Here is a 19,644-nt window from a genome sequence, read left to right as displayed (position 1 = left end):
GAGCCAACCGAAGCGAGGTCCCGGGCGGGCGCGGCGGCGCGGGGCGCAGGGGCGGCGCGGCCGGGCCGCGGGCCGGGCGGGTGGGCGGAGAGCGCGGAGGGGCGAGGCCCGGCTGCAGGGGCCGCTCTGCCCAGAAGGAGCCCGCGCCCCGCTCAGCCTTGCAGCCCCACGCCCTGAGCATCTCCCCGGAGGAATAGAGACAAAGGAGGATTCATGTCCAAAGGTAGGGCGGCTGGCCGGGCCACCGACGCCCGCTGGGAGGAGGCTGCGGCCCCGAAAAGCCCGGCTGGAGGTGCTACCAGAGGGAGGGTTGCGGCGCCGAGGAGCCCACGCGCGGTGACATATGCACGGACACACGCACACACCCCAAGATATACGTGCCGGGAGAAATGCACACACGGGATCGCGGGGAGTCCCAGAGGCCCACGGACATACAAGCAGGGACCCAGATGCGCGCAGGAAGCCCCACGCTAGAGCACACCAAGACACGCACACACATGCACACCACGCACAGGTATCAGGGCCACCTACAGCCAGATAAGAGACCTGTGCGCTGACACATAGGCCCCTTCCCCCACACACAGGCGCACACTGAGACAGGCACCAGCTGGTGGTCTCCAAGGGAACTCATTGGCCTCCAGAGGACTGGGATGGGGGAAGGGGGTGTCCCAGGGCCCTTGCAACTGTGAATGGGAAAGGACCGAGATGTCTTCTGTGATTCGTTTTCTGAGAGCGGGGCTGGAGCTGCGGTGGTCTGGAATTGCCTCTGCGGGTGGGGGCGGAGTCTTGAAGGCTGCTAGGGCTGGGAGCAGGGGAAGATCTCCAGCGCTGGAAGGGAGGAAGAGACCCCTCCCACCCCTACCCCTCACTGAGCCAAGGAGGCAGGTGCTATTCTGGAAATATCCGCTCCCCCTGTTGCCACCTTTCCAACAGAGGGGTGGGGTCCCTGGGCCAGACAAAGACAAAGCCATTCATTTGCCTGTGTAAAAGAAAGCACTGGGGTCCTTGCTTGGCACAGGGAGGGGGATGCTGTTTCTGTGGGGGACTCAGCCAGAGCTGAGTCAGGTGGACAATGCCTCTCCCTAGAGCATTGATGGGGCAGGTGGCCTGTGGCAGGGCGTGCGGCTGACAGATCCCCCTCCTCTCTAGAGAGACCTGGGAGCTTAGGAAGACCCCAGAGGACCATCTAGGCAGGATGGCACTTGAACTATATCCTGCTGTGACCTTCATCCTTAGCTCTTCCCACCCTTAGGGAACCCCCATCCAATCCCTCTTGCGGGGAGGGAGAGGGTCTCTCTTAACAGAGTCTGCTCCCTTCACTGTGGCCTACACGGGAGCCATTTGCTGGCTGGGGGTCAGCTGCTCTGCAAAGGGAGCAGCCCGTGAGGGAGAAGAAAGGTGATGGTTCTAAAGTGACATCTGCCTCCGTGCGAGGCGTCCGTCCATCCATCCATCCATTGACATCTGCCCCCCTGTGAGGCGTCTGTGCATCTACCATCCATCCATTGCTGAGTGCCTGTGTCATGCTACGTTCAATGGGGCACAGAGATCAATGAGACATGGCCCCTTCCCTGAGGAAGGATGGGCATATGTTCAGTGCCAGGTAATTTATGTCCATGCTTTTGTATAACCTTCACAGCAACCCAGCAACGTAGGTACTTACGTGCCCATTTTCCTGAGGAGAAGACTGAGGCTCACTGGGGTCATCCAGCTGCGAGTTAAGCCTGGGCCAGCTGCCCGTCTGGGGTTGGCATGATAGGAATAGGGATGCTGTCTGGGCAAGGGATGGAGCTACGGAATTCCACTCCAGAGCAGCATCGTCCTGTGCCCTGGAAATTTTTATGTACTTGTCAGTCACCCTCACCACACAGTGGACCTTGGGGGCGAGGACCTTGTTTGGGGTCCAAAAGTATCTTTGGCATCAAGTCTAGCGGGTTGACTGGAGTAGGCTCCCGAGATTTGGCAGCACATGAAATGTCCTGGAAGGAATGGAGCAAAGAAGTGAACGTGATGCGAACAAGGTACTAAGAAGAGGGGCACTCGTATCAGGTAGGAAAGCAGAGGCTTTTCTAGAGGTAGGCCTTGAGCTGAATGGTGAAGGAAGAGTAGGGGTCAGCCGGGGGCTGGAGTGGGCAAGGGTCGTCCAGCAGAGGTCATGACGTAGTGACCCGCCGCACGTTTGCAGTGCTCATGGCTGACGGGTGGTTGCTGTTAGCGTGTGGCTGGCATGTAACTGGCATAGGGTTGGGACAGGTGACTTGGCAGCAGGTGCTCCACACAGTATGTGCACGGGTGCGAGGAGGTGCTTGCTGGTCCTAGAAGTTGCCTGGGAATCTGGTGGGCAGCCCCCTTCTTGCAAGCAGCGTCTGTCTTTTGGGAATGCTCTTTGAGGATGCTGCCGTCGACGGGCTAGAGCTGAGCAGGCCATAGTGAGGGCACCCTTTATAAGGATACTAACAAAATCTCCCGAAAATAAATACAAGACTCACTTTCCAAGTCTGTAAAATAGTATATGACACCCCGCCCCCCACCCCTCCGTGGATCTATCTCACAACAAGGTTTGTGAGAACAAGCAGGCTTGGCTGTGAGCCATGAGGGAAGTGGCCTGGGCCAGCCGGGGCAGCAGCTGGGCAGGGAAAATGGGGCATGGCCCCCGGTGCAGGTGTGCTGAGTGGGGCCCGGGAGCCACGTGCAGAGAGTGGAGGAGCAGGCCAGGCTGTGAGAGTCAGCTGCTGCAGGGCCCCCTAGCCAATCTTGCGGCCGCCTGGAGCCGCCTGGCTGGCAACAGCTTCCTGGGAAGCAGGAGGGAGTCACACCAGGCCCGAGGCTTCGTCCGATTTGGCTGTGCCTGGGAGTGACAAGGAAAGAACAGTTTCCCATCGGGAGAGAGAGTCTTGCCAGGACTGGTGGCAGGACCAGGTGGTAGCAGTACAAGAACAGACTCCTGGCTGAGTCTGGGGGTGGGGGTGGGGGAGGGAGACACTCCTGTCCCCTCCCCCTCTTGCCCATCTGCTGCTCCATCAATTCTCCCTGGGAGCCTGAGACTCTGCAGGAACCACAGGATTCCAGAATGGCAAAGCTGGAAGGGGTCCTCGAGAGAGCGTTGAGTCCAATAACTCCGCTGTGTAATTAGCATCGCTTGCACACGCCCCACTTCATTTGCCCTCTGGACAAGCTGGTGAACTTGAAAGGGGCGTGGGGGCAAGAGGGTCTGGAAGTGTGAGGGGTATGCCGGGTGCTTCTAGGCATCATAGCTCATGTGATGCTTACCACAGCCTTAATCGTGCCCCTAGCCAGTTTACAGATGAGGAAGTAGGCTCACAGGGGTGAGCCCAAGTCCCCACATCTGGCAAGTAGCAGGGCCAGGCTCCTTCCACTTCACCACACACACACCCATTTTATGGATGGGAAAATGGAGTTGCTCTATACTGAAACCTGCCCCAGGGGACATTGGCCCCATGAGGAAATGTACAGATTTCCTTTGTGTGTGAACATGCCTGTGATCTGCCAGACCTAGTAGGGAAAGGCTCTGTCCTCAGCCTCCCCTTTCTTTTGCCACCCCCCCCATCCCAAGAACACACTATGTCATCTTAGGCAAGTGGCTGCCCCAACGTGACTGCTTCTCATCCCCTCCCCACTGGTCTGGTCAAAAGGAGAGACTTATTCCTCCCACAGATTTAAAACTATGGCTAGGGTGGTGTCTGGGGCTCCTCAAGGCATAGACACCCCTACTTTGCAGTGGTGCTCATGGAAAAGAGGGGACACTGAGGCTGGGCGCAGGAGTGATGCTCCTGCAGTGTGAGGGGGTAGCTCTATTTGCTTCTAAAAAACAAAGCAATTGAGGTCAGTGACAGACAGTCAATAGATATTAAGTCCAGTATCCTAAAAGGTCTTAGCCCTTTCTTTGAGAAGGCAGGACTCAGGTCAGAATAACCCCAGACATCTCCTAGACCAGTGGTTCTCCATAGGGTTATGCTGCCCCCAGGGCACTGTCTAGAGATATTTTTGGTTGTCACAACGAGAGGTCAGGGGGGCCACTGAACATCCTACAGTGCACAGGACACCCCCCCTCCAATAATTATCCAGACCCAAATCTCAACAGGGCCAAGGTGGAGAAGTCCCAGGATTAGACACACAGACGTTCTTTGGAGGAGTGAGTGTGCCAGAAAGCACCCCAGCAGCTGAAGAGGCTGGGCACTGATCCCGATCTGGCATCTGACTTGCTCTGTGTCTTGGGGAAGTCCTTCCCCCACAGGCCTCAGTCTCTCCATCTGTGAAATGAGGGACCCATACTGGATGACAGCTGAGGTCCCTTCTAGTCCCAACTCTGTGTGATTCTGTATCAAGAGAATAGTACTGTGGCTTCCACGTGACTTCTGTTTTCCTCCAGCCCACCTCTCCCACCTTGGCTTTGCAGGGCTCCCAGAGGCCAGGACGGACGCAGCCATGTCAGAGCTGGTGCCTGAGCCCAGGCCTAAGCCGGCAGTGCCCATGAAACCCGTCAGCATCAACTCAAACCTCCTGGGCTACATTGGCATTGACACCATCATTGAGCAGATGCGCAAGAAGACCATGAAGACTGGTTTCGACTTCAACATCATGGTGGTCGGTAGGGAAGGCCATGGGGTCACTGGAGACCATGCTGGTGGGCAGAACTGAGGATCCTGTTTCTTTCCCTAGGATGGGCCTCAGCCCTGGCTTCCCTAGGATGAGCTCTTTCCAGGAGGAAAGATTTTACTGTGTTGATCACAAAAGCCTGATTCTCTTCTCTCCTGAAGACTAGCTAATGCAGGGGTGGGAACTCTGGGTGGATGGTCAGCCTGGCCCCAACACCAGTGGGGTGGACACAGGCAGCCTCTTAGCCCTGCTCAGCCAGTTTTTAGGTGTGTGGCGTGGGGAAATCATCTGTGTCTTTCTCCACTGGTATCAGATGGAGGGTGGTCTTCTTTCTGATCTTCTGTAGTGCTTGAAAGCTTAAAGAGAATTTGCAGGACATTGATTGGTCACTAAGTAGTGTTGCCAGGTCCCAGCATGTAAAAGCAGGAAGGGACCTTTGCCTGATATTAGTGAGATATTCACTCAGGTGCTGAAACAGGGACCTGGGCATCTTCTTTCTTTCTCCCTTATCCCCCAATTCAGTCAACCATCAAGACCTGTCAGTTTTCCCTTATAAATCTCTCTGAAGTCTGCCCACTTCTTTCCATCTCCACTGTGACCACTCTCAGCTAAGCTAGGGCTCCCACCTGGATTGCCACAGCCCCCTGACTCAGTGCTACTCAAAGATTAGGAGCTGACTGGAGTTTAGATCATCTAGAAAGTCTTGCTGTAAAAAAAAATCAGCTGAACTAAATAGTGTGTTTAGTGTTATGGTCAACTTATTTTCCGGTACAAATTTCTTATCTCAAGAATGAGTAGCAAATTGTTCAAGGACCGTGGCCCCAGGCCACACTCTGAGTGGCATTGACCCTCCCAGTCCTCTGTCTTCTTTCTGTTTCAAACCATTATTCACCAGTGACTGAAGAATTTTCCCAACCCGCAGAACTCATCAGGTCACCCATCCTACTTAAAACCCTTCAATAGATTTAAGGGCTTAAATTCCTAGCCTGGCCTGGTGCTCTCTCTCCACTCACCTCTTACCACTAACCACGTAGCATTCTATTCCTCAGTGGTAAGTTCTCCTGGACTCGCTGTGCTCTTTTCAGCCTCTGAGACTTTGACTCTGCCATTCCCTCTGTCTAGAACCCCATTCCAGCTTCTCAGGGGTCTTTCAGAGTTTCTCCGCAGGTTTCAGCTTAGTTGTTGCTTCTTCCTAGAAGTCCTCCTTGATTCCAGAGAGACTGGATTACATTCCCTTCAGTTTGCTGCCGTAATACCCTGTGGTTCCCTCTTTCACGGCGATTATGGCAACATATCGTAACCGCCTGCTTGTGTTTTGGTCTTCCTCACACTAAATGGCTTCTCGAGGGTAAAGGTGATGTCTTGTTTGCCTCTCTACCTCCAATTCCAGGACAGCACTTGGCATTCAAGGGTACTTAGTGAGCAAATGACCTCAGAAAATATCCAGACCAGGAACAGCAAGTAGAAGCTGTGCAGGCTTCTTCTCTCCCCAGCAGCACCACAGGGAGAGACATAGCCGGTCAGTCATGGCTCGCATTCGGGACTGAGTCCACAGGTAGCCTTTTTAACATATTGGCCTAGGTGGCTACTACTGATTGATCATTTGGAATGAGACATGCACCTTATCTGCTATCACTGGTCTCCTCCAGTTCCCTCCCGTGCCATCAGTTGTCAGTAAAAAAACTAGAGGAGCAAACACGGCTAGTCCCAGGTGTTCAGGGAGACAGCACTGTTGGGTCTGGAGCCTTAGGCCCTCATCCTCCCACTAATATACCACAGGAACGTTCTAGACCAGAACTTCTGACTTTACTGTGCATGTGATTCATCTGGGAGTCCTGTCAAAGTGCAGATTCTGAATCATCGGGCTGAGGCAGGGCCTGGGATCCTGCATTTCCTACAAGGGTCCAGGTGACACTGATGCCATTGAGCAGTTGTAGGGCCTGCTTGTGCGATCCTCGTGCGTGTACAAGTTTGAGAAGCACAGCTCGGACCGGTGGTTTTCAAGTGCCTTTTAGTTGCAGAACTCCTCCTTGGAATGAAATCTTCTGTAGATTCTGTAGACCTGTGTAAAACAGGTCAAAATGGGGTGCTTGGCTGGCTCAGTCGGTAAAGCATGTGACTCTTGATCTCGGGGTCCTAAGTTCAAGCCCCACGTTTGGAGTGGAGCCTACTTAAAAAAAAATACAATACAATACAAAAAAAGAAAAAGACGGGTCAAAAGGGAGCACTCGTGAAGGAAGTGGAGGTAAGAGACTGGCCCTGCCCACTCAGCTGCCCCCTCCTCTCTCAGTGCCCTCTCGGGCATTTATCTGCATGAGGTACTCACTGTAGCAATAGAATAGAGTGGACACAGAACCAGGGGGTTCCTTGGGTTCAAGGCCCTGGTCTTGCATTTATTAGTTATGTGACCTTGGACACACTTTATGTGAGGTGGGGGTCAATCTCTACACTTGAGCTGGGGGTAAAGAGAGCTCTGCTATGGGATTCCCAGGGCTCTGGGATTCAAAGGCAATTTTGGCTAGCAGATGTGAAAATCTCGGATGCACTGAGGCAGTATCAGAGGGCCAAGTAGTTCTGTCATTTGGTTTAGTATTACTAAAGACTAAAAGTTGAAGTCCAGCAGGCACAAAACAAAAAATTGCTACACTAGACAAAGGCAGAGGTTGTCCCCTCTCCCAACAAGCCTGGGGCTCCAGGAAGGAGAGAATGTGGAATCCAAGTCTCTGGTACCAGGGAACCATTCCCACCTGCTTGCTCTCCCACTCAGTCCTCTGCCCCCCGCCCACCATGAGTGGTAAAGTGGCCTGGATCAAGGCTCTAGAATTCTGGAATCTCGTGGGAGAGATGGCAGGCTCAGGAGGTGGACACGGGTCTTCCCCACCGTGTCATCCTCCTCCTGTCTTGCGGCAGGTCAGAGCGGACTGGGCAAGTCAACGCTGGTCAACACGCTCTTCAAATCCCAGGTGAGCCGCAAGGCCTCCAGCTGGAACCGGGAAGAAAAGATTCCCAAGACGGTGGAGATCAAAGCTATTGGGCACGGTGAGGACCAGGCAGGGACTCCAGTGGCCACTGTTCAGAAGGCTCTCTGCCAGAGAGGGAGAGACGGGCCTACTGGGGGAATGAGACAAATGAAAAGCAATCTCAAGACAGAAGAGAACGGAGTAGAGCCAACTCTTTGGTCTAGAAAAGACAGGGGGGATTAGAAACGGGGCTTGAGCTGGATGGGAGAGCACGGGTGGGATTCAGGCAGCAAGAAGCAGGGAAGGCATGCTAGGTGAAGGGAACAGCATGAACCGAGCTGCCGAGGTGGGAAGGCCCTGAACTTGACTTTTCCAGTAATTGGTCCCGAGGAAGGAAGGAGCCTGGGTCTCCCTGGCTGGTAGGCAGCAGGGTAGCCGGCATCAGCCCAACAAGTGACTTCCCTGGTGCCTTTTCTGTTCACCCCCCAGTGATAGAGGAAGGCGGGGTCAAAATGAAGCTGACCGTCATCGACACCCCGGGCTTTGGAGACCAGATCAACAATGAAAACTGGTATATGTCTGCCTGTGAGATTTCTGCCCTGAAGATGCTGAACACGGTGCAGATTCATTCATATTGAGAACCAGCTGCGCCCTTCATGCTGAGGGGCTAAGTGGGAAGGCGTGCTAAAGGATGGGCGTCAGGGGCTTTGTAAGGAGGCGAGGGACGAGGCTCAGGAGGGGGCCAGTGCAGAGGGAATTTTGGCTGTGGGATTGCCTGGAGGTGGCAGCAGGGCAGGGCAGACAGAACAAGGGGAGCTGTGGCACAAATCTGGGCTGACGGGAAGGCTGTGGCCAAGCTTGGCCTGTGGGCAGTGTCATAACCCTGCATGAAGAGAGGACGGAGGGGAATTTCCACGAGGAGAGCACCTCTGGGAATTCACAGAGCAACGTGGCCGTCAGCATCCTGCCAAGGATGTAGATGGAAAGTTCCAGGCAGGGATTTGCTCCCACATAGGGACGGAGACCGTGGTTCCTCTGTGAGGGAGCTGGGGTCTGCCGCACATAGGCAGGGCCGCCAAACCACACAATTTAGAACAATCTTAGAAAAGTGACTGGTTGTCCTCTCCTCTGGTCATAGGCATGCTCCTTAAAGGAGAAAGGTAGCAATAGCATAGACAACAGTGATGATAATGAGTTGTTGCCATGTTGAATACTTTCTACACGCTGTTGCTATGTTAAGTACTGTACATCTGTTCTTTGTAATCCTTAATCCCTCCAGGAACCCATTGGTACTCAGAGAGGGGCAGAGACTTCCTCAGAGCCTCCTAGCTAATGAGGAATGGAGGTGGGGAAAGCGTGGGCTGCTTTCCGGGGTGGGGTGGGGTGCTGCAATTCCTCTGGCCCATTCAGAGGACTAGGTCCCCGTGGAAGTTTTGGTCTCGCTTAACAAGGAAAGCCATCCATGAGGGCCTGAGGAAGAATGGTCCATAGGCCTTTCTTTCTGGGACATCCATCTGCTTTCTTCCCGTCCCCCCGCCCCCCAGCTGGGAGCCCATTGAGAAGTACATCAACGAACAGTATGAGAAGTTCCTGAAGGAGGAGGTCAACATCGCCAGGAAGAAACGCATCCCCGACACTCGTGTCCACTGTTGTCTCTACTTCATCTCCCCCACGGGACACTCGTACGTACCAGTCCCTCCCCCACGGCTGCGCCTGGCTCTGGTTTGTGTCACCTGTGCCCATTCTGTCGTGGATAAGCAGTCCCCCCGGATGGGCCCCAGTGTTGTCAGGGCCCTGTGATCCCCTGCACTTTCTCCAAGACAGTCTGACTCTCTTACCAGGAGAGGAAAGCTGACCAAGCCCAGTCCCCAAGCTGCCCACTGGTGTTCTAGCACAACTGTGCCAGCAGAGAGGAGTCCGTATGTGGGCGCAGAGGGCTCCTTGTCTATTCAGGAGATACCTGCTTTGCACAAAGCTGGGGTGGGGCGGTGGGCAGCAACAAGAGTGAAACGGGGAAGGGCAGGGCTACTGGATCAGGTGGGTGTTTTGGGGGGGTAGGGGACCCAGCTGTAGGTATTTGATGGGTGGGCAGCCCAGCGTGTCTAGAGATGAAGGCTGACGACCAGCAGGTGTGCAGGGAAGTCGGTTGTGAGTGGCTGATGGGGCCGCGTGACAGGGAGTGCCAGCGTGGGATGGAGAGATCTAGGTGAGCAAGCAGGCGACCTTCCATAACTTATTACTACACCTAACTGCTGGGCCAGAGTTCAGTTCTTGAGCGGATGGCATGAGCAAGGTGGGCCCCCAATTGTGGAGGAACCAGGTACTCAGCAGGTGTTCAACGGTGGGGTCTAGGAACTCAGTAAAAAGATTAGCTTTATTCCTCCCTAGAATGTGGACCCAAGGTCAGAGCAAGCCAGCAGATAGCCTGACTTAGTAAGTGGCCCAGACTGGGAATTAGAGCCAGATGGGAGCCCCAGAGCCTAGAGGGAGCGGGGCCCTCAGATGGGGAGGGCCTGGGCCCCCAGCTGGGCCTCTGCAGGACTAAGTGTGGGCTGGGAGAAGGCCCATCAAAAGGTGCTGTCCTGGGGCACACGACTCTCCACTGGGGTGGTGGGGGGGTCATGAGTTCAAGCCCCATGTTGGGCAAGGAGATTACTTAAAAAAAAGTGCTACCCCATACGGAGAATAAGATACACAAGTAACCATGACACAAGGACTTAAAGGGACATAAAGCCTGAGACAACAGTCCGCGGCTATTCCCAGGAGAAAAGGAGCCCCACGTCAGGAATGCTGTCCTGAAGGAGCAGTTTGAGCAGGGCTGCAGGAGGGGCAGGATTTGAAGAGAAGGGGAGATGGTGGTCCGAGTGGGGGCAGAGAGTCGCAGCCTGTTCCACAGGCGGTAAGACGCTGGGAGCGCGTCAGGAAGGAGACGGAGCAGCCCCTTGGCTTCAGCCAGGTTCCCCGTCCAGTCCTCCCGTCCCAAGGGTGGCCCTGGCGTGGTGGCCAGGGCGGACCAGGGGAGGGCAAGGTGGCTCTGACACCCTGCCTTCTCTGGGCCCCAGCTTGCGACCTCTCGATCTGGAGTTCATGAAGCACCTCAGCAAAGTTGTGAACATCATCCCCGTCATTGCTAAGGCTGACACCATGACCCTGGAGGAGAAGTCTGAATTCAAGCAAAGGGTGAGAAGACCTCTCCTCCTTTTCCTGTCCCCACCCTTCCTTCCCCTCCTCTGGTGCAAGCTGTGTCCTATCCTTGATTATTATATCCCCCCTTTCCCGCCCAGCTCCCACTTAACCATTGAAGAGGCTGGGCTGGTCGTGTCTGCCAACCAATGGTGAAGGGAAGTTAACAACCTCAGGCTGCCTCCTTCCCATCCTCCAAATTTACTGGTGAAGACCACTGAATACATAAATCACCCTGGGCATGAGAAAACACTCCTCAATGTTAGATTGCTTGAGGGGCTAGACTAATTAATCACCTGCCCTCCAGTCTTTATTAGTGTCTTTTATAAGCTCCCCCCTGTGCTGGATGCACCGGAATAGAAGTGGGGGCCTGCAAGGGAGGTATAAAGACATTTGCTGCCTTTGAGAAACTTACAATCAGGTAGACCACTAGGGAGTTCCTGGATGGCTTCCTGGAGGAGGTGAGACTTAAGTCGAGCTTTGAGAGAGGGCAGACCTGGAATATGATACATGGCAGCATGAGCACATACTCAGTAGTGCTGCTTGTCTAAATACTAAGCTTCTGGATCCTGAGATGAGCAAGCTGCACCCCCAGACTATTCCTCATCTCAGGCTGGGCTGTGGCAGCTGTGTGATTGGGGCTCCCATTTATTAGGATCTTCCTGCTGCTCAGGGCCTCAGAGTTCAGAGATGACCGGATTATCAAAGGCTGCATTCATCCCTCTGATTTCAGCACACACACATGCTCACACCCGTGTACAACGCCCCCCCCTCCATTATCCTGACACTTGGCTACCTGGCTTCTCTTCCTCGCCCCTAGGTTCGAAAGGAGCTCGAAGTGAATGGCATTGAGTTCTACCCCCAGAAGGAATTTGATGAGGATTTGGAGGACAAGACGGAGAATGACAAAATCCGGGTGGGTGCCTGGGGCTCTGTTCAGCACACAAATGCCCTCCTCAGCACGAGTGGGATGTGGATCGTGTACTCCTTCTGTTTTGCTACCTGCTTTTCCCCTTTCATACTGTCTGCCCCACCTTGCCTGACCCAGACCAGAAGTGACATGGAGAGGATGAGGAGTAGGGCCCTGGCCAGGACCGTGAACCCTGCATCCAGGAAGCCAAGGTTCGCGTCCATCCGCAGACTACCCCAAAAGCCTCTTCTTCCCCCACAGGGCCTGGAAAAACCAGGGTGTGGCTGATGGAAGGGCCTGGGCAGGAAGAGCATCAGGCTGGGGTCCAAGATGTCTATGCTCTAGTCAGAGCTCTGCCTCAGTTTCCCCTCTATAAAGTGCAGAAGTCAGGTTAGGTGAGTGGCTTATAGGCTTTTTTTCCCCCAGAGGAACCCTTTAAAAAAATTAAATGTCAAACAGGACTCTTGTATATAAAACATGAAAACAGAGCTGCTCTGGCTCAGGGACATGGGCCCAGAGCACCGTCTTCTCAGCCGTCCGTGGGGGTCTCCCAGGGATCTTAAGGCTTCATGTGATTTCTACGATTGCTCTCAGTTCCAAACTTCGACAATTCTGGGATTTTACATCAGAATCCTGAGTTTCAGTCTGGGCTTTTCTACTCACCACTATGACCTGGGACAAGCCATTTACTTGCTTTGGTCTTGAATCACCTCCTCTGTGGAGGGTGGATCATCTATCAGAAGCCCTTTATCTAATGTAGTTGAGACAGGTAGTTGGTCGGTTAATGGAAAACGTCCACTGAAGTGAAGAAATCGTTAAAAAAAAAATGATGTATACAAATCTTAAATGTTTTTAAAGCATTATTTCACTAAATTATTAAGTCAAAATAAAACACATTCTTCACATTCACTAAGCATTCTTTTCATATAGAGACAAGGCCTCTTCTTTGAGGATAAGTCTGGTCTTAGGGCAAGAGCAACTCACCTTTCCCAAGTCTTTCAGAAACACCCAACTTGACTTTCAGAGAAACCATTCTCCACGGTCATACATCCTTGGCTTAAATAATAGTTTCTCCAATAGCAAGTACACATCAGGCAAATAGATTTGGGAACAAAGAGCTGGCTCTTGGCGAATATACAACCCAAGGGTGGGGGGTGGAGCGGAGGAGCTATGAACCTCAGAAGGTGACCTATGGGGTCTGAGAGGTCAGTGGACGTGGGTCTCTGCCAGTAGGTTTGATGGGAGGTAGTGTAAAGCATCCGTCACTTGGCTGTCACATGGGTGGGTATACCTGAAGAGCTCTATCCTGGCTAGCTCAGAGTTGTTCCAAACCAAACTGATGTGTTAAAGTGCTCTAAAAAGTACAAAGCTTTCTCCTGTTGAAGGAAAGCCGACCTACTGAGGTTAACCAGCCAGGCAGGGGTGCGACCAGGGCTGGACCCAGAACTTCAGACTCCCTTTTAAGAGACAAAAGCCTTGCCCTTGCCATCAGTGGGATCACTGAATGAGCAGCAGAAGTATGTAGTTCAAGGCCAGGGGCCCAGGACCGTTGGGTGCCCTGTCCGTGGAGGCCTGGATGGTAGGAGGCTGACATGCATGTGTGTGTGGTTTGTCAGCAGGAGAGCATGCCTTTCGCTGTGGTGGGAAGCGACAAGGAGTACCAAGTGAATGGCAAGCGAGTCCTCGGCAGAAAAACTCCCTGGGGGATCATTGAAGGTAATTCAGCGCATCTTCTTGAAGAACTGGCCGCTGCTGGTGAATTATGCTTACTTATTCAGCATCTAGAGTTCAGGGCACTATCCTGGCATGTCAGATACAAAATGAAAGCCAGCCAGACCCTGCCGTAAGGAGCTTACAGTCTAATTGAGAAGATGAGTCTCAGAGACAGGGAGCGCTAAAAGAGCGATTTAGCACCTGACCGGGAGGCCCTGACTTGTGCGTCAAAGGAGTGGAGAACGTGGAGAGACTAAAAAGCACTGGAAAAACCGGAGAAAGGTTTTTACATGAAAGGGGACGTGATCTGACAAACTGCTGGAGGGTGGTTCAGATGTGGCTGTTTTCGTCTTGTTGGGAATGGATGTGACCTCGAGAAGGTCAATACCGGTTCTGAAAGGTTTCAAAGAATTGCTTCCGTGATCTCGTTCAAATATGATAACCCTCTACGGGGAGCAGGGGAGGCGTGCTTGTATTCAGAACATTAGCCCCCGAGGGCCACGAGCTTCAGGCAGGTGAAGGGTCTTGCCCAAGATCACACAACTTGTTGGTGGTTGAAACTGGGATTTCAGGGCCGAAGTTCAATTCTACAACTGAATTTATTTCAGTTCCCAAACCAAGTTCATCCCATTGGATCATAATGTCTCTCATTTGCCGATGATCCTATGTTGCGATTTTTTTTTTAGTGGCATTTTCTCATCCACCTTGAATTGGAATCATTTATGAGGATGTCTGTCCTGTCCATTAGATTGTGGGACTAGAGCATTCATGTCTTAATCACCTTCTGCTCCCACAACGCTTAGCACGTGGTTTGCAGATAGTAGGTACTCAATCTGTATTGAATTAGATTCATTGTGTAGTGCGTGACCTTTTTTAAGATGGCTCGATTGTTACATTCTGTGTGTGTTACTGTTTTCCAATCAGATTATAAATTCCTCGAGGATAGGAATTGTGTCTTAGGCCTTGGGCCAGTTTTTAGACCCCCTGTGTATTAATTTTCTTTCCTATAAAATGAGAAATCTAGTAGTCCTGATTAGCTGCTATTTCAGAGTCTAGAATAGTATTATGCCATTGTTCCCGTGCCCAGAAATGCCCAGAAGAGCAAACCTCTGGAGGGCGTACAAGAAGTGGCCTGTCCTGTGGCTCTCTCCTCAATGCCTTGATGACCGGAACAGAAGTGCACCTGCTGGGTGTTGCTACATTAGTGAAATGACCACCTGTTTTGTTTTGTTTCGTTCACAGTGGAAAACCTCAACCACTGTGAGTTTGCCTTGCTTCGAGACTTTGTCATCAGGTGAGATGCACCCCTTCCCTCAGAGGACAGGTTAGTTTATTTGGGGTCAGGAGGCCATCCATTCAGATCTACTTCCTCCATCTCCAGGTCTCTCTGACAAAGCTCTCTGCCCCCCATTCCAGGTCCCATCATGAAGCAGAAGGGGCCGAAGAAGTATTATTACTGGCTCTCTGGCCTGGGTCCCAGTCATTGGGCCCAGGCCGCGGGAGTGATGTGTTGACCTCAGATGTGGGTCCGTCTCTTCCTCCCCACCCCTAATCACACCCCTCTCTCTCCTCACCCTTTGTCCTTCAGGACCCACCTCCAGGACCTCAAGGAAGTGACACACAACATCCACTACGAGACCTACAGGGCCAAGCGGCTCAATGACAATGGAGGCCTCCCTCCGGTGAGCGTGGACACAGAGGAAAGCCACGACAGTAACCCCTGATGGCCCTTTCTCTGTATCATCACACATCCCCACTTTTCCACACACATCCCAAAACCACCCCAACCACCTTCTTGCTTTCTACTCTGTCCCACAGGCCTGTCTGGTGTTTGTGGAGTTTGTCTACAGTGTGTGCATGTGTGTGTATGTGTGTGTGTATGAGAGGGAGAGAGAGTGTGCGTGCGTGTGCGTGTGCGTATGTGTGTGTACCTGTGCAGGGGTGAGGTATTTTCACTGCCGTCCCTGGAAGGTCCCTTGTAAGTTTGGTTCCTCCATGGCTGTCCATTATCTGTCTCCTTTCCTTGTGTCCCAGAACAAAGCCGCGTGTGCCTCACTCAAGAGGTCTTAGGGGAGGTTTCACTTAAAAATGATGGGGAGCAGGTGAGCCACAGATAACTCTTATCTCTGAACCACCCACAAACGGGGACTGCAGAGACTCTGAGGACAGCTTTGGAGCTGGACCTGGTGGGGAGGGGGTGGTGGGGCTTGGCTGTCTAGGGTAAGGCTAGGACTTCCTAGGAGGGGGAAGGTCAAGGGAGAGCAGAGTAGGCTGGAGCTGGGCTCCTGCAGAAACAGTTCTTGCCCAGAAGTGGAGAAGAGAGCTCCACCCTTCAGCATGTGTTGTCTCCACTGTCCGAAATCCACCACCTGTCACCGTCCGTCCTGGTTGCTGACTGCTGCTTTCCACACGCGCCTTGCCTCACTCCCCTCTGCTCCCACCTTCTCCCCCTTCCCTCATTCCTTCATCCTGCCCCTCTCTGACTTCTTCCACTTGCTTGGAGTCTAATCTACCTTAGCTACATTTCCATATTTAGGATTTATGCCCAGTCTACTTCCAAAAAGGACTTCAGGCCACCTTAAAATAAAATCACAGCCAAAGCATGTGACAGTACACACTGGGATTATGGGATTACGAGAGAAATCAGACCCACAGAGATGAGGAGAAAAGAAAGTTTCCGCAGCGCATGGTGGACCCGTGTGGGCCCAGGCAGAGGAGGAAACACGATGAGTTACCCAGTTCCCAGTAGCTGGTTCGAGAAGCACATGCGCTGGTCCAGTGAGACAGCCTTTCTTTGGGCGCTGAGTTCTAGAAGAATTAAATCTAAAGATGTATTAAGAGCAATGCACAACCTTTGCCTTTCTCAGTGGTTTGGCTTCAGAGGCGAATCGGAGACACCACCTCACTTTTCTCCATCACGATTCTTCCTCCTGAACAAGCTGTCTTCTCTACTGCTCGCTTCTCATTCATGCTTGACCCTCTCTGGACTTCTGTTCTCTCTCACTGTGCATGTCTGTCTGTCTGTCTCTGCTTTTCCCCGATTCCCACCTCCTGACTCCTGTGGATGTTGCTAATGATACCCATAATCATACAGTCAGCCTTTTCTTGCCATCCCCTTCAGCCCTGTATTTATTAATGCATAGATTTTACAAACAAGTTACTCTTTCTCCTTCAGTCTGTAAGGTGGCTGAAACTTGGGGCTGGGGGAAAGAGTTTAGCCTTAGGTAAGGGAGAACACCAACTAGCTACCATTTACAATGACCTCATACAGCCTCCTGTTCCATCTCCTGGTCCAGCCCTCGGTGTTTTACTGGTCCACGACAAATCCCAGCATTTCTAGTCTCTTATCACTCAGGTGCTAGGAAAACACATAGACTTCAGACCAAGACTCGGTGGGTCAGGGGAAAGAGGTGGGTGACCCCAAAACCTATGGTCTCCGTCTTTCTTGGAGGCTCTTTACCAATCCAATACACATCCTCCTTCCCCCACAAAGTTATTGCAGGGTAAGCACCTGTCAGGATAGAACAGCATCAGGGTTAAAGCCCAGAGGTTGCTACATTTCCACAGGAGGGGGATCCCTGGTGTATACAGTGGGCAGTCATGTGTGCAAACATGGGACTGGCCACTAGGACTGGCAGGGGAGGTCTAGTGGGGGCGGTGGGCGTTGGAGAGGTGGAGTAGAGGATGATGCTTGGCACCCCTACACCTTGATGTCAGCCTCCCCGGAGAAGCTGTTTTATGTGTCTGCTGCCAGCCGCTGGTCTCCACACCCTCAACCGTTCTCACCCCCCCCCTGCAGGGAGAAGGCCTCCTGGGCACTGTCCTTCCACCTGTGCCAGCCACCCCCTGCCCCACTGCTGAATGAAGGCCATTTCAAGCGCTGCTTCTCCCTCCATTTCTCCCAGCTGTTATTGCTGCAGGGCTATGCCCTTTTTAGAGCTGTCCTTGCCCAGCCCACCACCACCACAGCCCCTCTCAGCTCTCAGCAGATCGGAGGGCCCAGCTATCTCTTTAGGACAGTTGCTTCCTCCCTGTATCCAAACCACCCCCCTCCTCCCAGTGGAATGGGGTTCTCGCCAGCACGGCCCTCGTCCATCGTCTATGTCAGCCGGCCCCAGCCCATCCGCAGGGGGAAAGAACTCATCAAGAGCTCCTTCTGCCCTTGCAAATCCATACCAGCTACTTGTAACCATCTCCAAGGGGAAATGGCATTGCTCCCTGTCCATTCATCTGCATGAGCTACTCTTGGCTTCCTTCAAGGGTCAAGAAAGCAACTTTTCTGCTTGTCAGATTTGTTGAGGTCAGCCGTGTGAGCCCCAGTGTGGGACAAGGGTGTCTCCTTCATTGCTTAAAGCTTATTTCTAATGATGGGTCACTACAGATGTGGGGGAGCCAGGCCTAGGGTCACTTTAAAAAAAATAGCCATTTGCGGCTGGCGCCAGAGTTCAGCTTCATGCCCTCCCCACCCTGTAATGCAGCTGCTTAGAAAGAGTGGTTTTCCTGAAGAGACATTTCTGGAATTGACTTCCTTACCCTCAAACTTAAAAAAAGAACTAAACACAGACACAAAACTCCAGAAACCCATGGGATGTGAACTCTAGGAAGAAAAAAAAGCACCCTTCTGTCCACTTAGCAATAAGAGGGATCTCTTCCCACCTACTCTGACTACTCCTGCCCCGACCTCCACCCTGCTACTGTGAGTAATGAATTAGCCTGGCCACAGTTGGTCACTGTAGGCTAGTGGAAAATACCCAGTGGAGGGCAAAGCCCCCCATCAGATGCATGAATGTTTGCGAATGTTGGCTGCCACTGCCCCACATATTGTGTCTGTATGGGATTCCCTGCCCCCCCCGCCCCGCTCCCCCCTTTCCCCACTGTCTCCACCTGGACACTATTTTCTCAAAGGCTGGTGACTTGTGGGCCATTCATCTACAACTAAGTCCTGATGGAGCAAGAGGCCCAAGCCTAGGGGATGCAAGAACGACCCGTTTCTTAAATGTTACCAGTCCCAGCCAACTTTTGGGTGACATTATGGTTAAATTTCCCAATTGAAAACAAGTCAACACACTCAAACTGGTTGTGTAAATGTTGCTAGACTTTATGTGTTGTACAACTAAACATTGCTGTTTGAACAAGAACTGTCTGGCCTGTGTCTGATTTGTGCTCCTCACTCCTTGGCCAAATCGGCCATTACATCGCAGGTGGAGGGTGAGACAGGGATCGTCTTGGTAAGAAGCAGCCACAAAAACTATAGATGGAAAACATTTCATGAGATCAGTTTGTCTTCATTTGGCTTGAGGTTGGACTTCAGGCATTATTCTACGGAGTTTTGTATTCAGAAGGAGTGATGGAGCTATCATGCTAGACCTTGAGAGATGCTGTGCTCTGTATAGCCTGTCTCCTTCAATGAACACAAGGTTTATTTTCATTTAACTAATTTCCTAGCTTTCCCCTCCTTCCTCCAGAAGGCATAAAACCCAATTCTATGAAAGGAGTGGACCCATCTTGCCTAGAGACCTGCCTACTGTACAGTGAATACTTTAAGAGTTAAAAATTTACATCTAAAGCCCTAGCTTGTGTCTTGTCTTTTTCAAACTTGAACCAAACTTCCTCTCTTTGAGGTTCCTAATTTCTTCTGTAGCCAGCAAATAACACGGCTTTGTCTCTATCTTTCTGAATTTGAATGTGATGACCATATGCAATTGTGTTTGGGGCCTCAATATTCTGTAGGGTGAATGCAAGGAAAAGAAGAGTGGTGGGGAGTCATTCAGGGAAAATGATGCGGACCAGGAGCAGAGCGGCAACGCCACACCGAGATGGAGAGATATGGGAAGATTTGAGTGATAGAGTAGTTCTGCAAACTTAAAATATTACAGCTAAGAGAAAACAGTTCTTTTAGTCCAATTCTTTCATACAGATATGGAAACAAGTCTAGAGAGCATAGTTGTCTTGCCCAAAGTTGCACACTTAGTTACCAGTGCTAGAGGAGGACTCTATCTCAATGCTTGTTCTACAGTTTCACACAATTCCTATTGTATTTAATTTGTTCCAATGGTCTTGTGTTAAAAAAAAAAAAATCTGGGGCGCCTGGGTGGCTCAGTCATTAAGCATCTGCCTTTGGCTCGGGTCATGATCCCAGGGTCCTGGGATCGAGCCCCGCATCGGGCTCCCTGCTCCACGGGAAGCCTGCTTCTCCCTCTCCCACTCCCCCTGCTTGTGTTCCCTCTCTCACTGTGTCTCTCTGTGTCAAATAAATAAATA

The 19,644-nt window shown here is 52.2% G+C and overlaps 1 protein-coding gene across 4 annotated transcripts; it reads left to right on the top strand.

Annotated features, from left to right (window-relative positions):
• The first annotated feature begins 118 nt into the window (after positions 1–118).
• Positions 119–17,248, top strand: SEPTIN3 (neuronal-specific septin-3). 4 transcript variants are annotated; one of them, XM_021687747.1, is made up of 11 exons: positions 119–223; positions 4,418–4,609; positions 7,528–7,656; positions 8,067–8,148; positions 9,122–9,259; positions 10,640–10,757; positions 11,581–11,676; positions 13,287–13,386; positions 14,626–14,677; positions 14,972–15,065; positions 17,183–17,248. In XM_021687747.1, the coding sequence occupies exons 1-11, from the start codon at positions 214–216 to the stop codon at positions 17,246–17,248; spliced, it is 1,077 nt and encodes a 358-aa protein (XP_021543422.1). In that variant the 5' UTR covers positions 119–213. The 4 variants fall into 4 exon arrangements, with proteins under 4 accessions (XP_021543422.1, XP_021543423.1, XP_021543424.1 ...); XM_021687749.1 differs by having other exon boundaries at positions 214–223; positions 13,290–13,386; XM_021687748.1 differs by lacking the exon at positions 17,183–17,248 and having other exon boundaries at positions 14,972–15,107.
• The last annotated feature ends 2,396 nt before the right edge of the window (positions 17,249–19,644 follow it).

Source organism: Neomonachus schauinslandi, chromosome 5 (assembly GCF_002201575.2).
Source record: "Neomonachus schauinslandi chromosome 5, ASM220157v2, whole genome shotgun sequence".
In the NCBI taxonomy this organism is placed as follows: Eukaryota; Metazoa; Chordata; class Mammalia; order Carnivora; family Phocidae; genus Neomonachus; species Neomonachus schauinslandi.
Note: the sequence above shows the minus strand (reverse complement) of the source record. Positions and strands in the feature narration are given on the sequence as shown.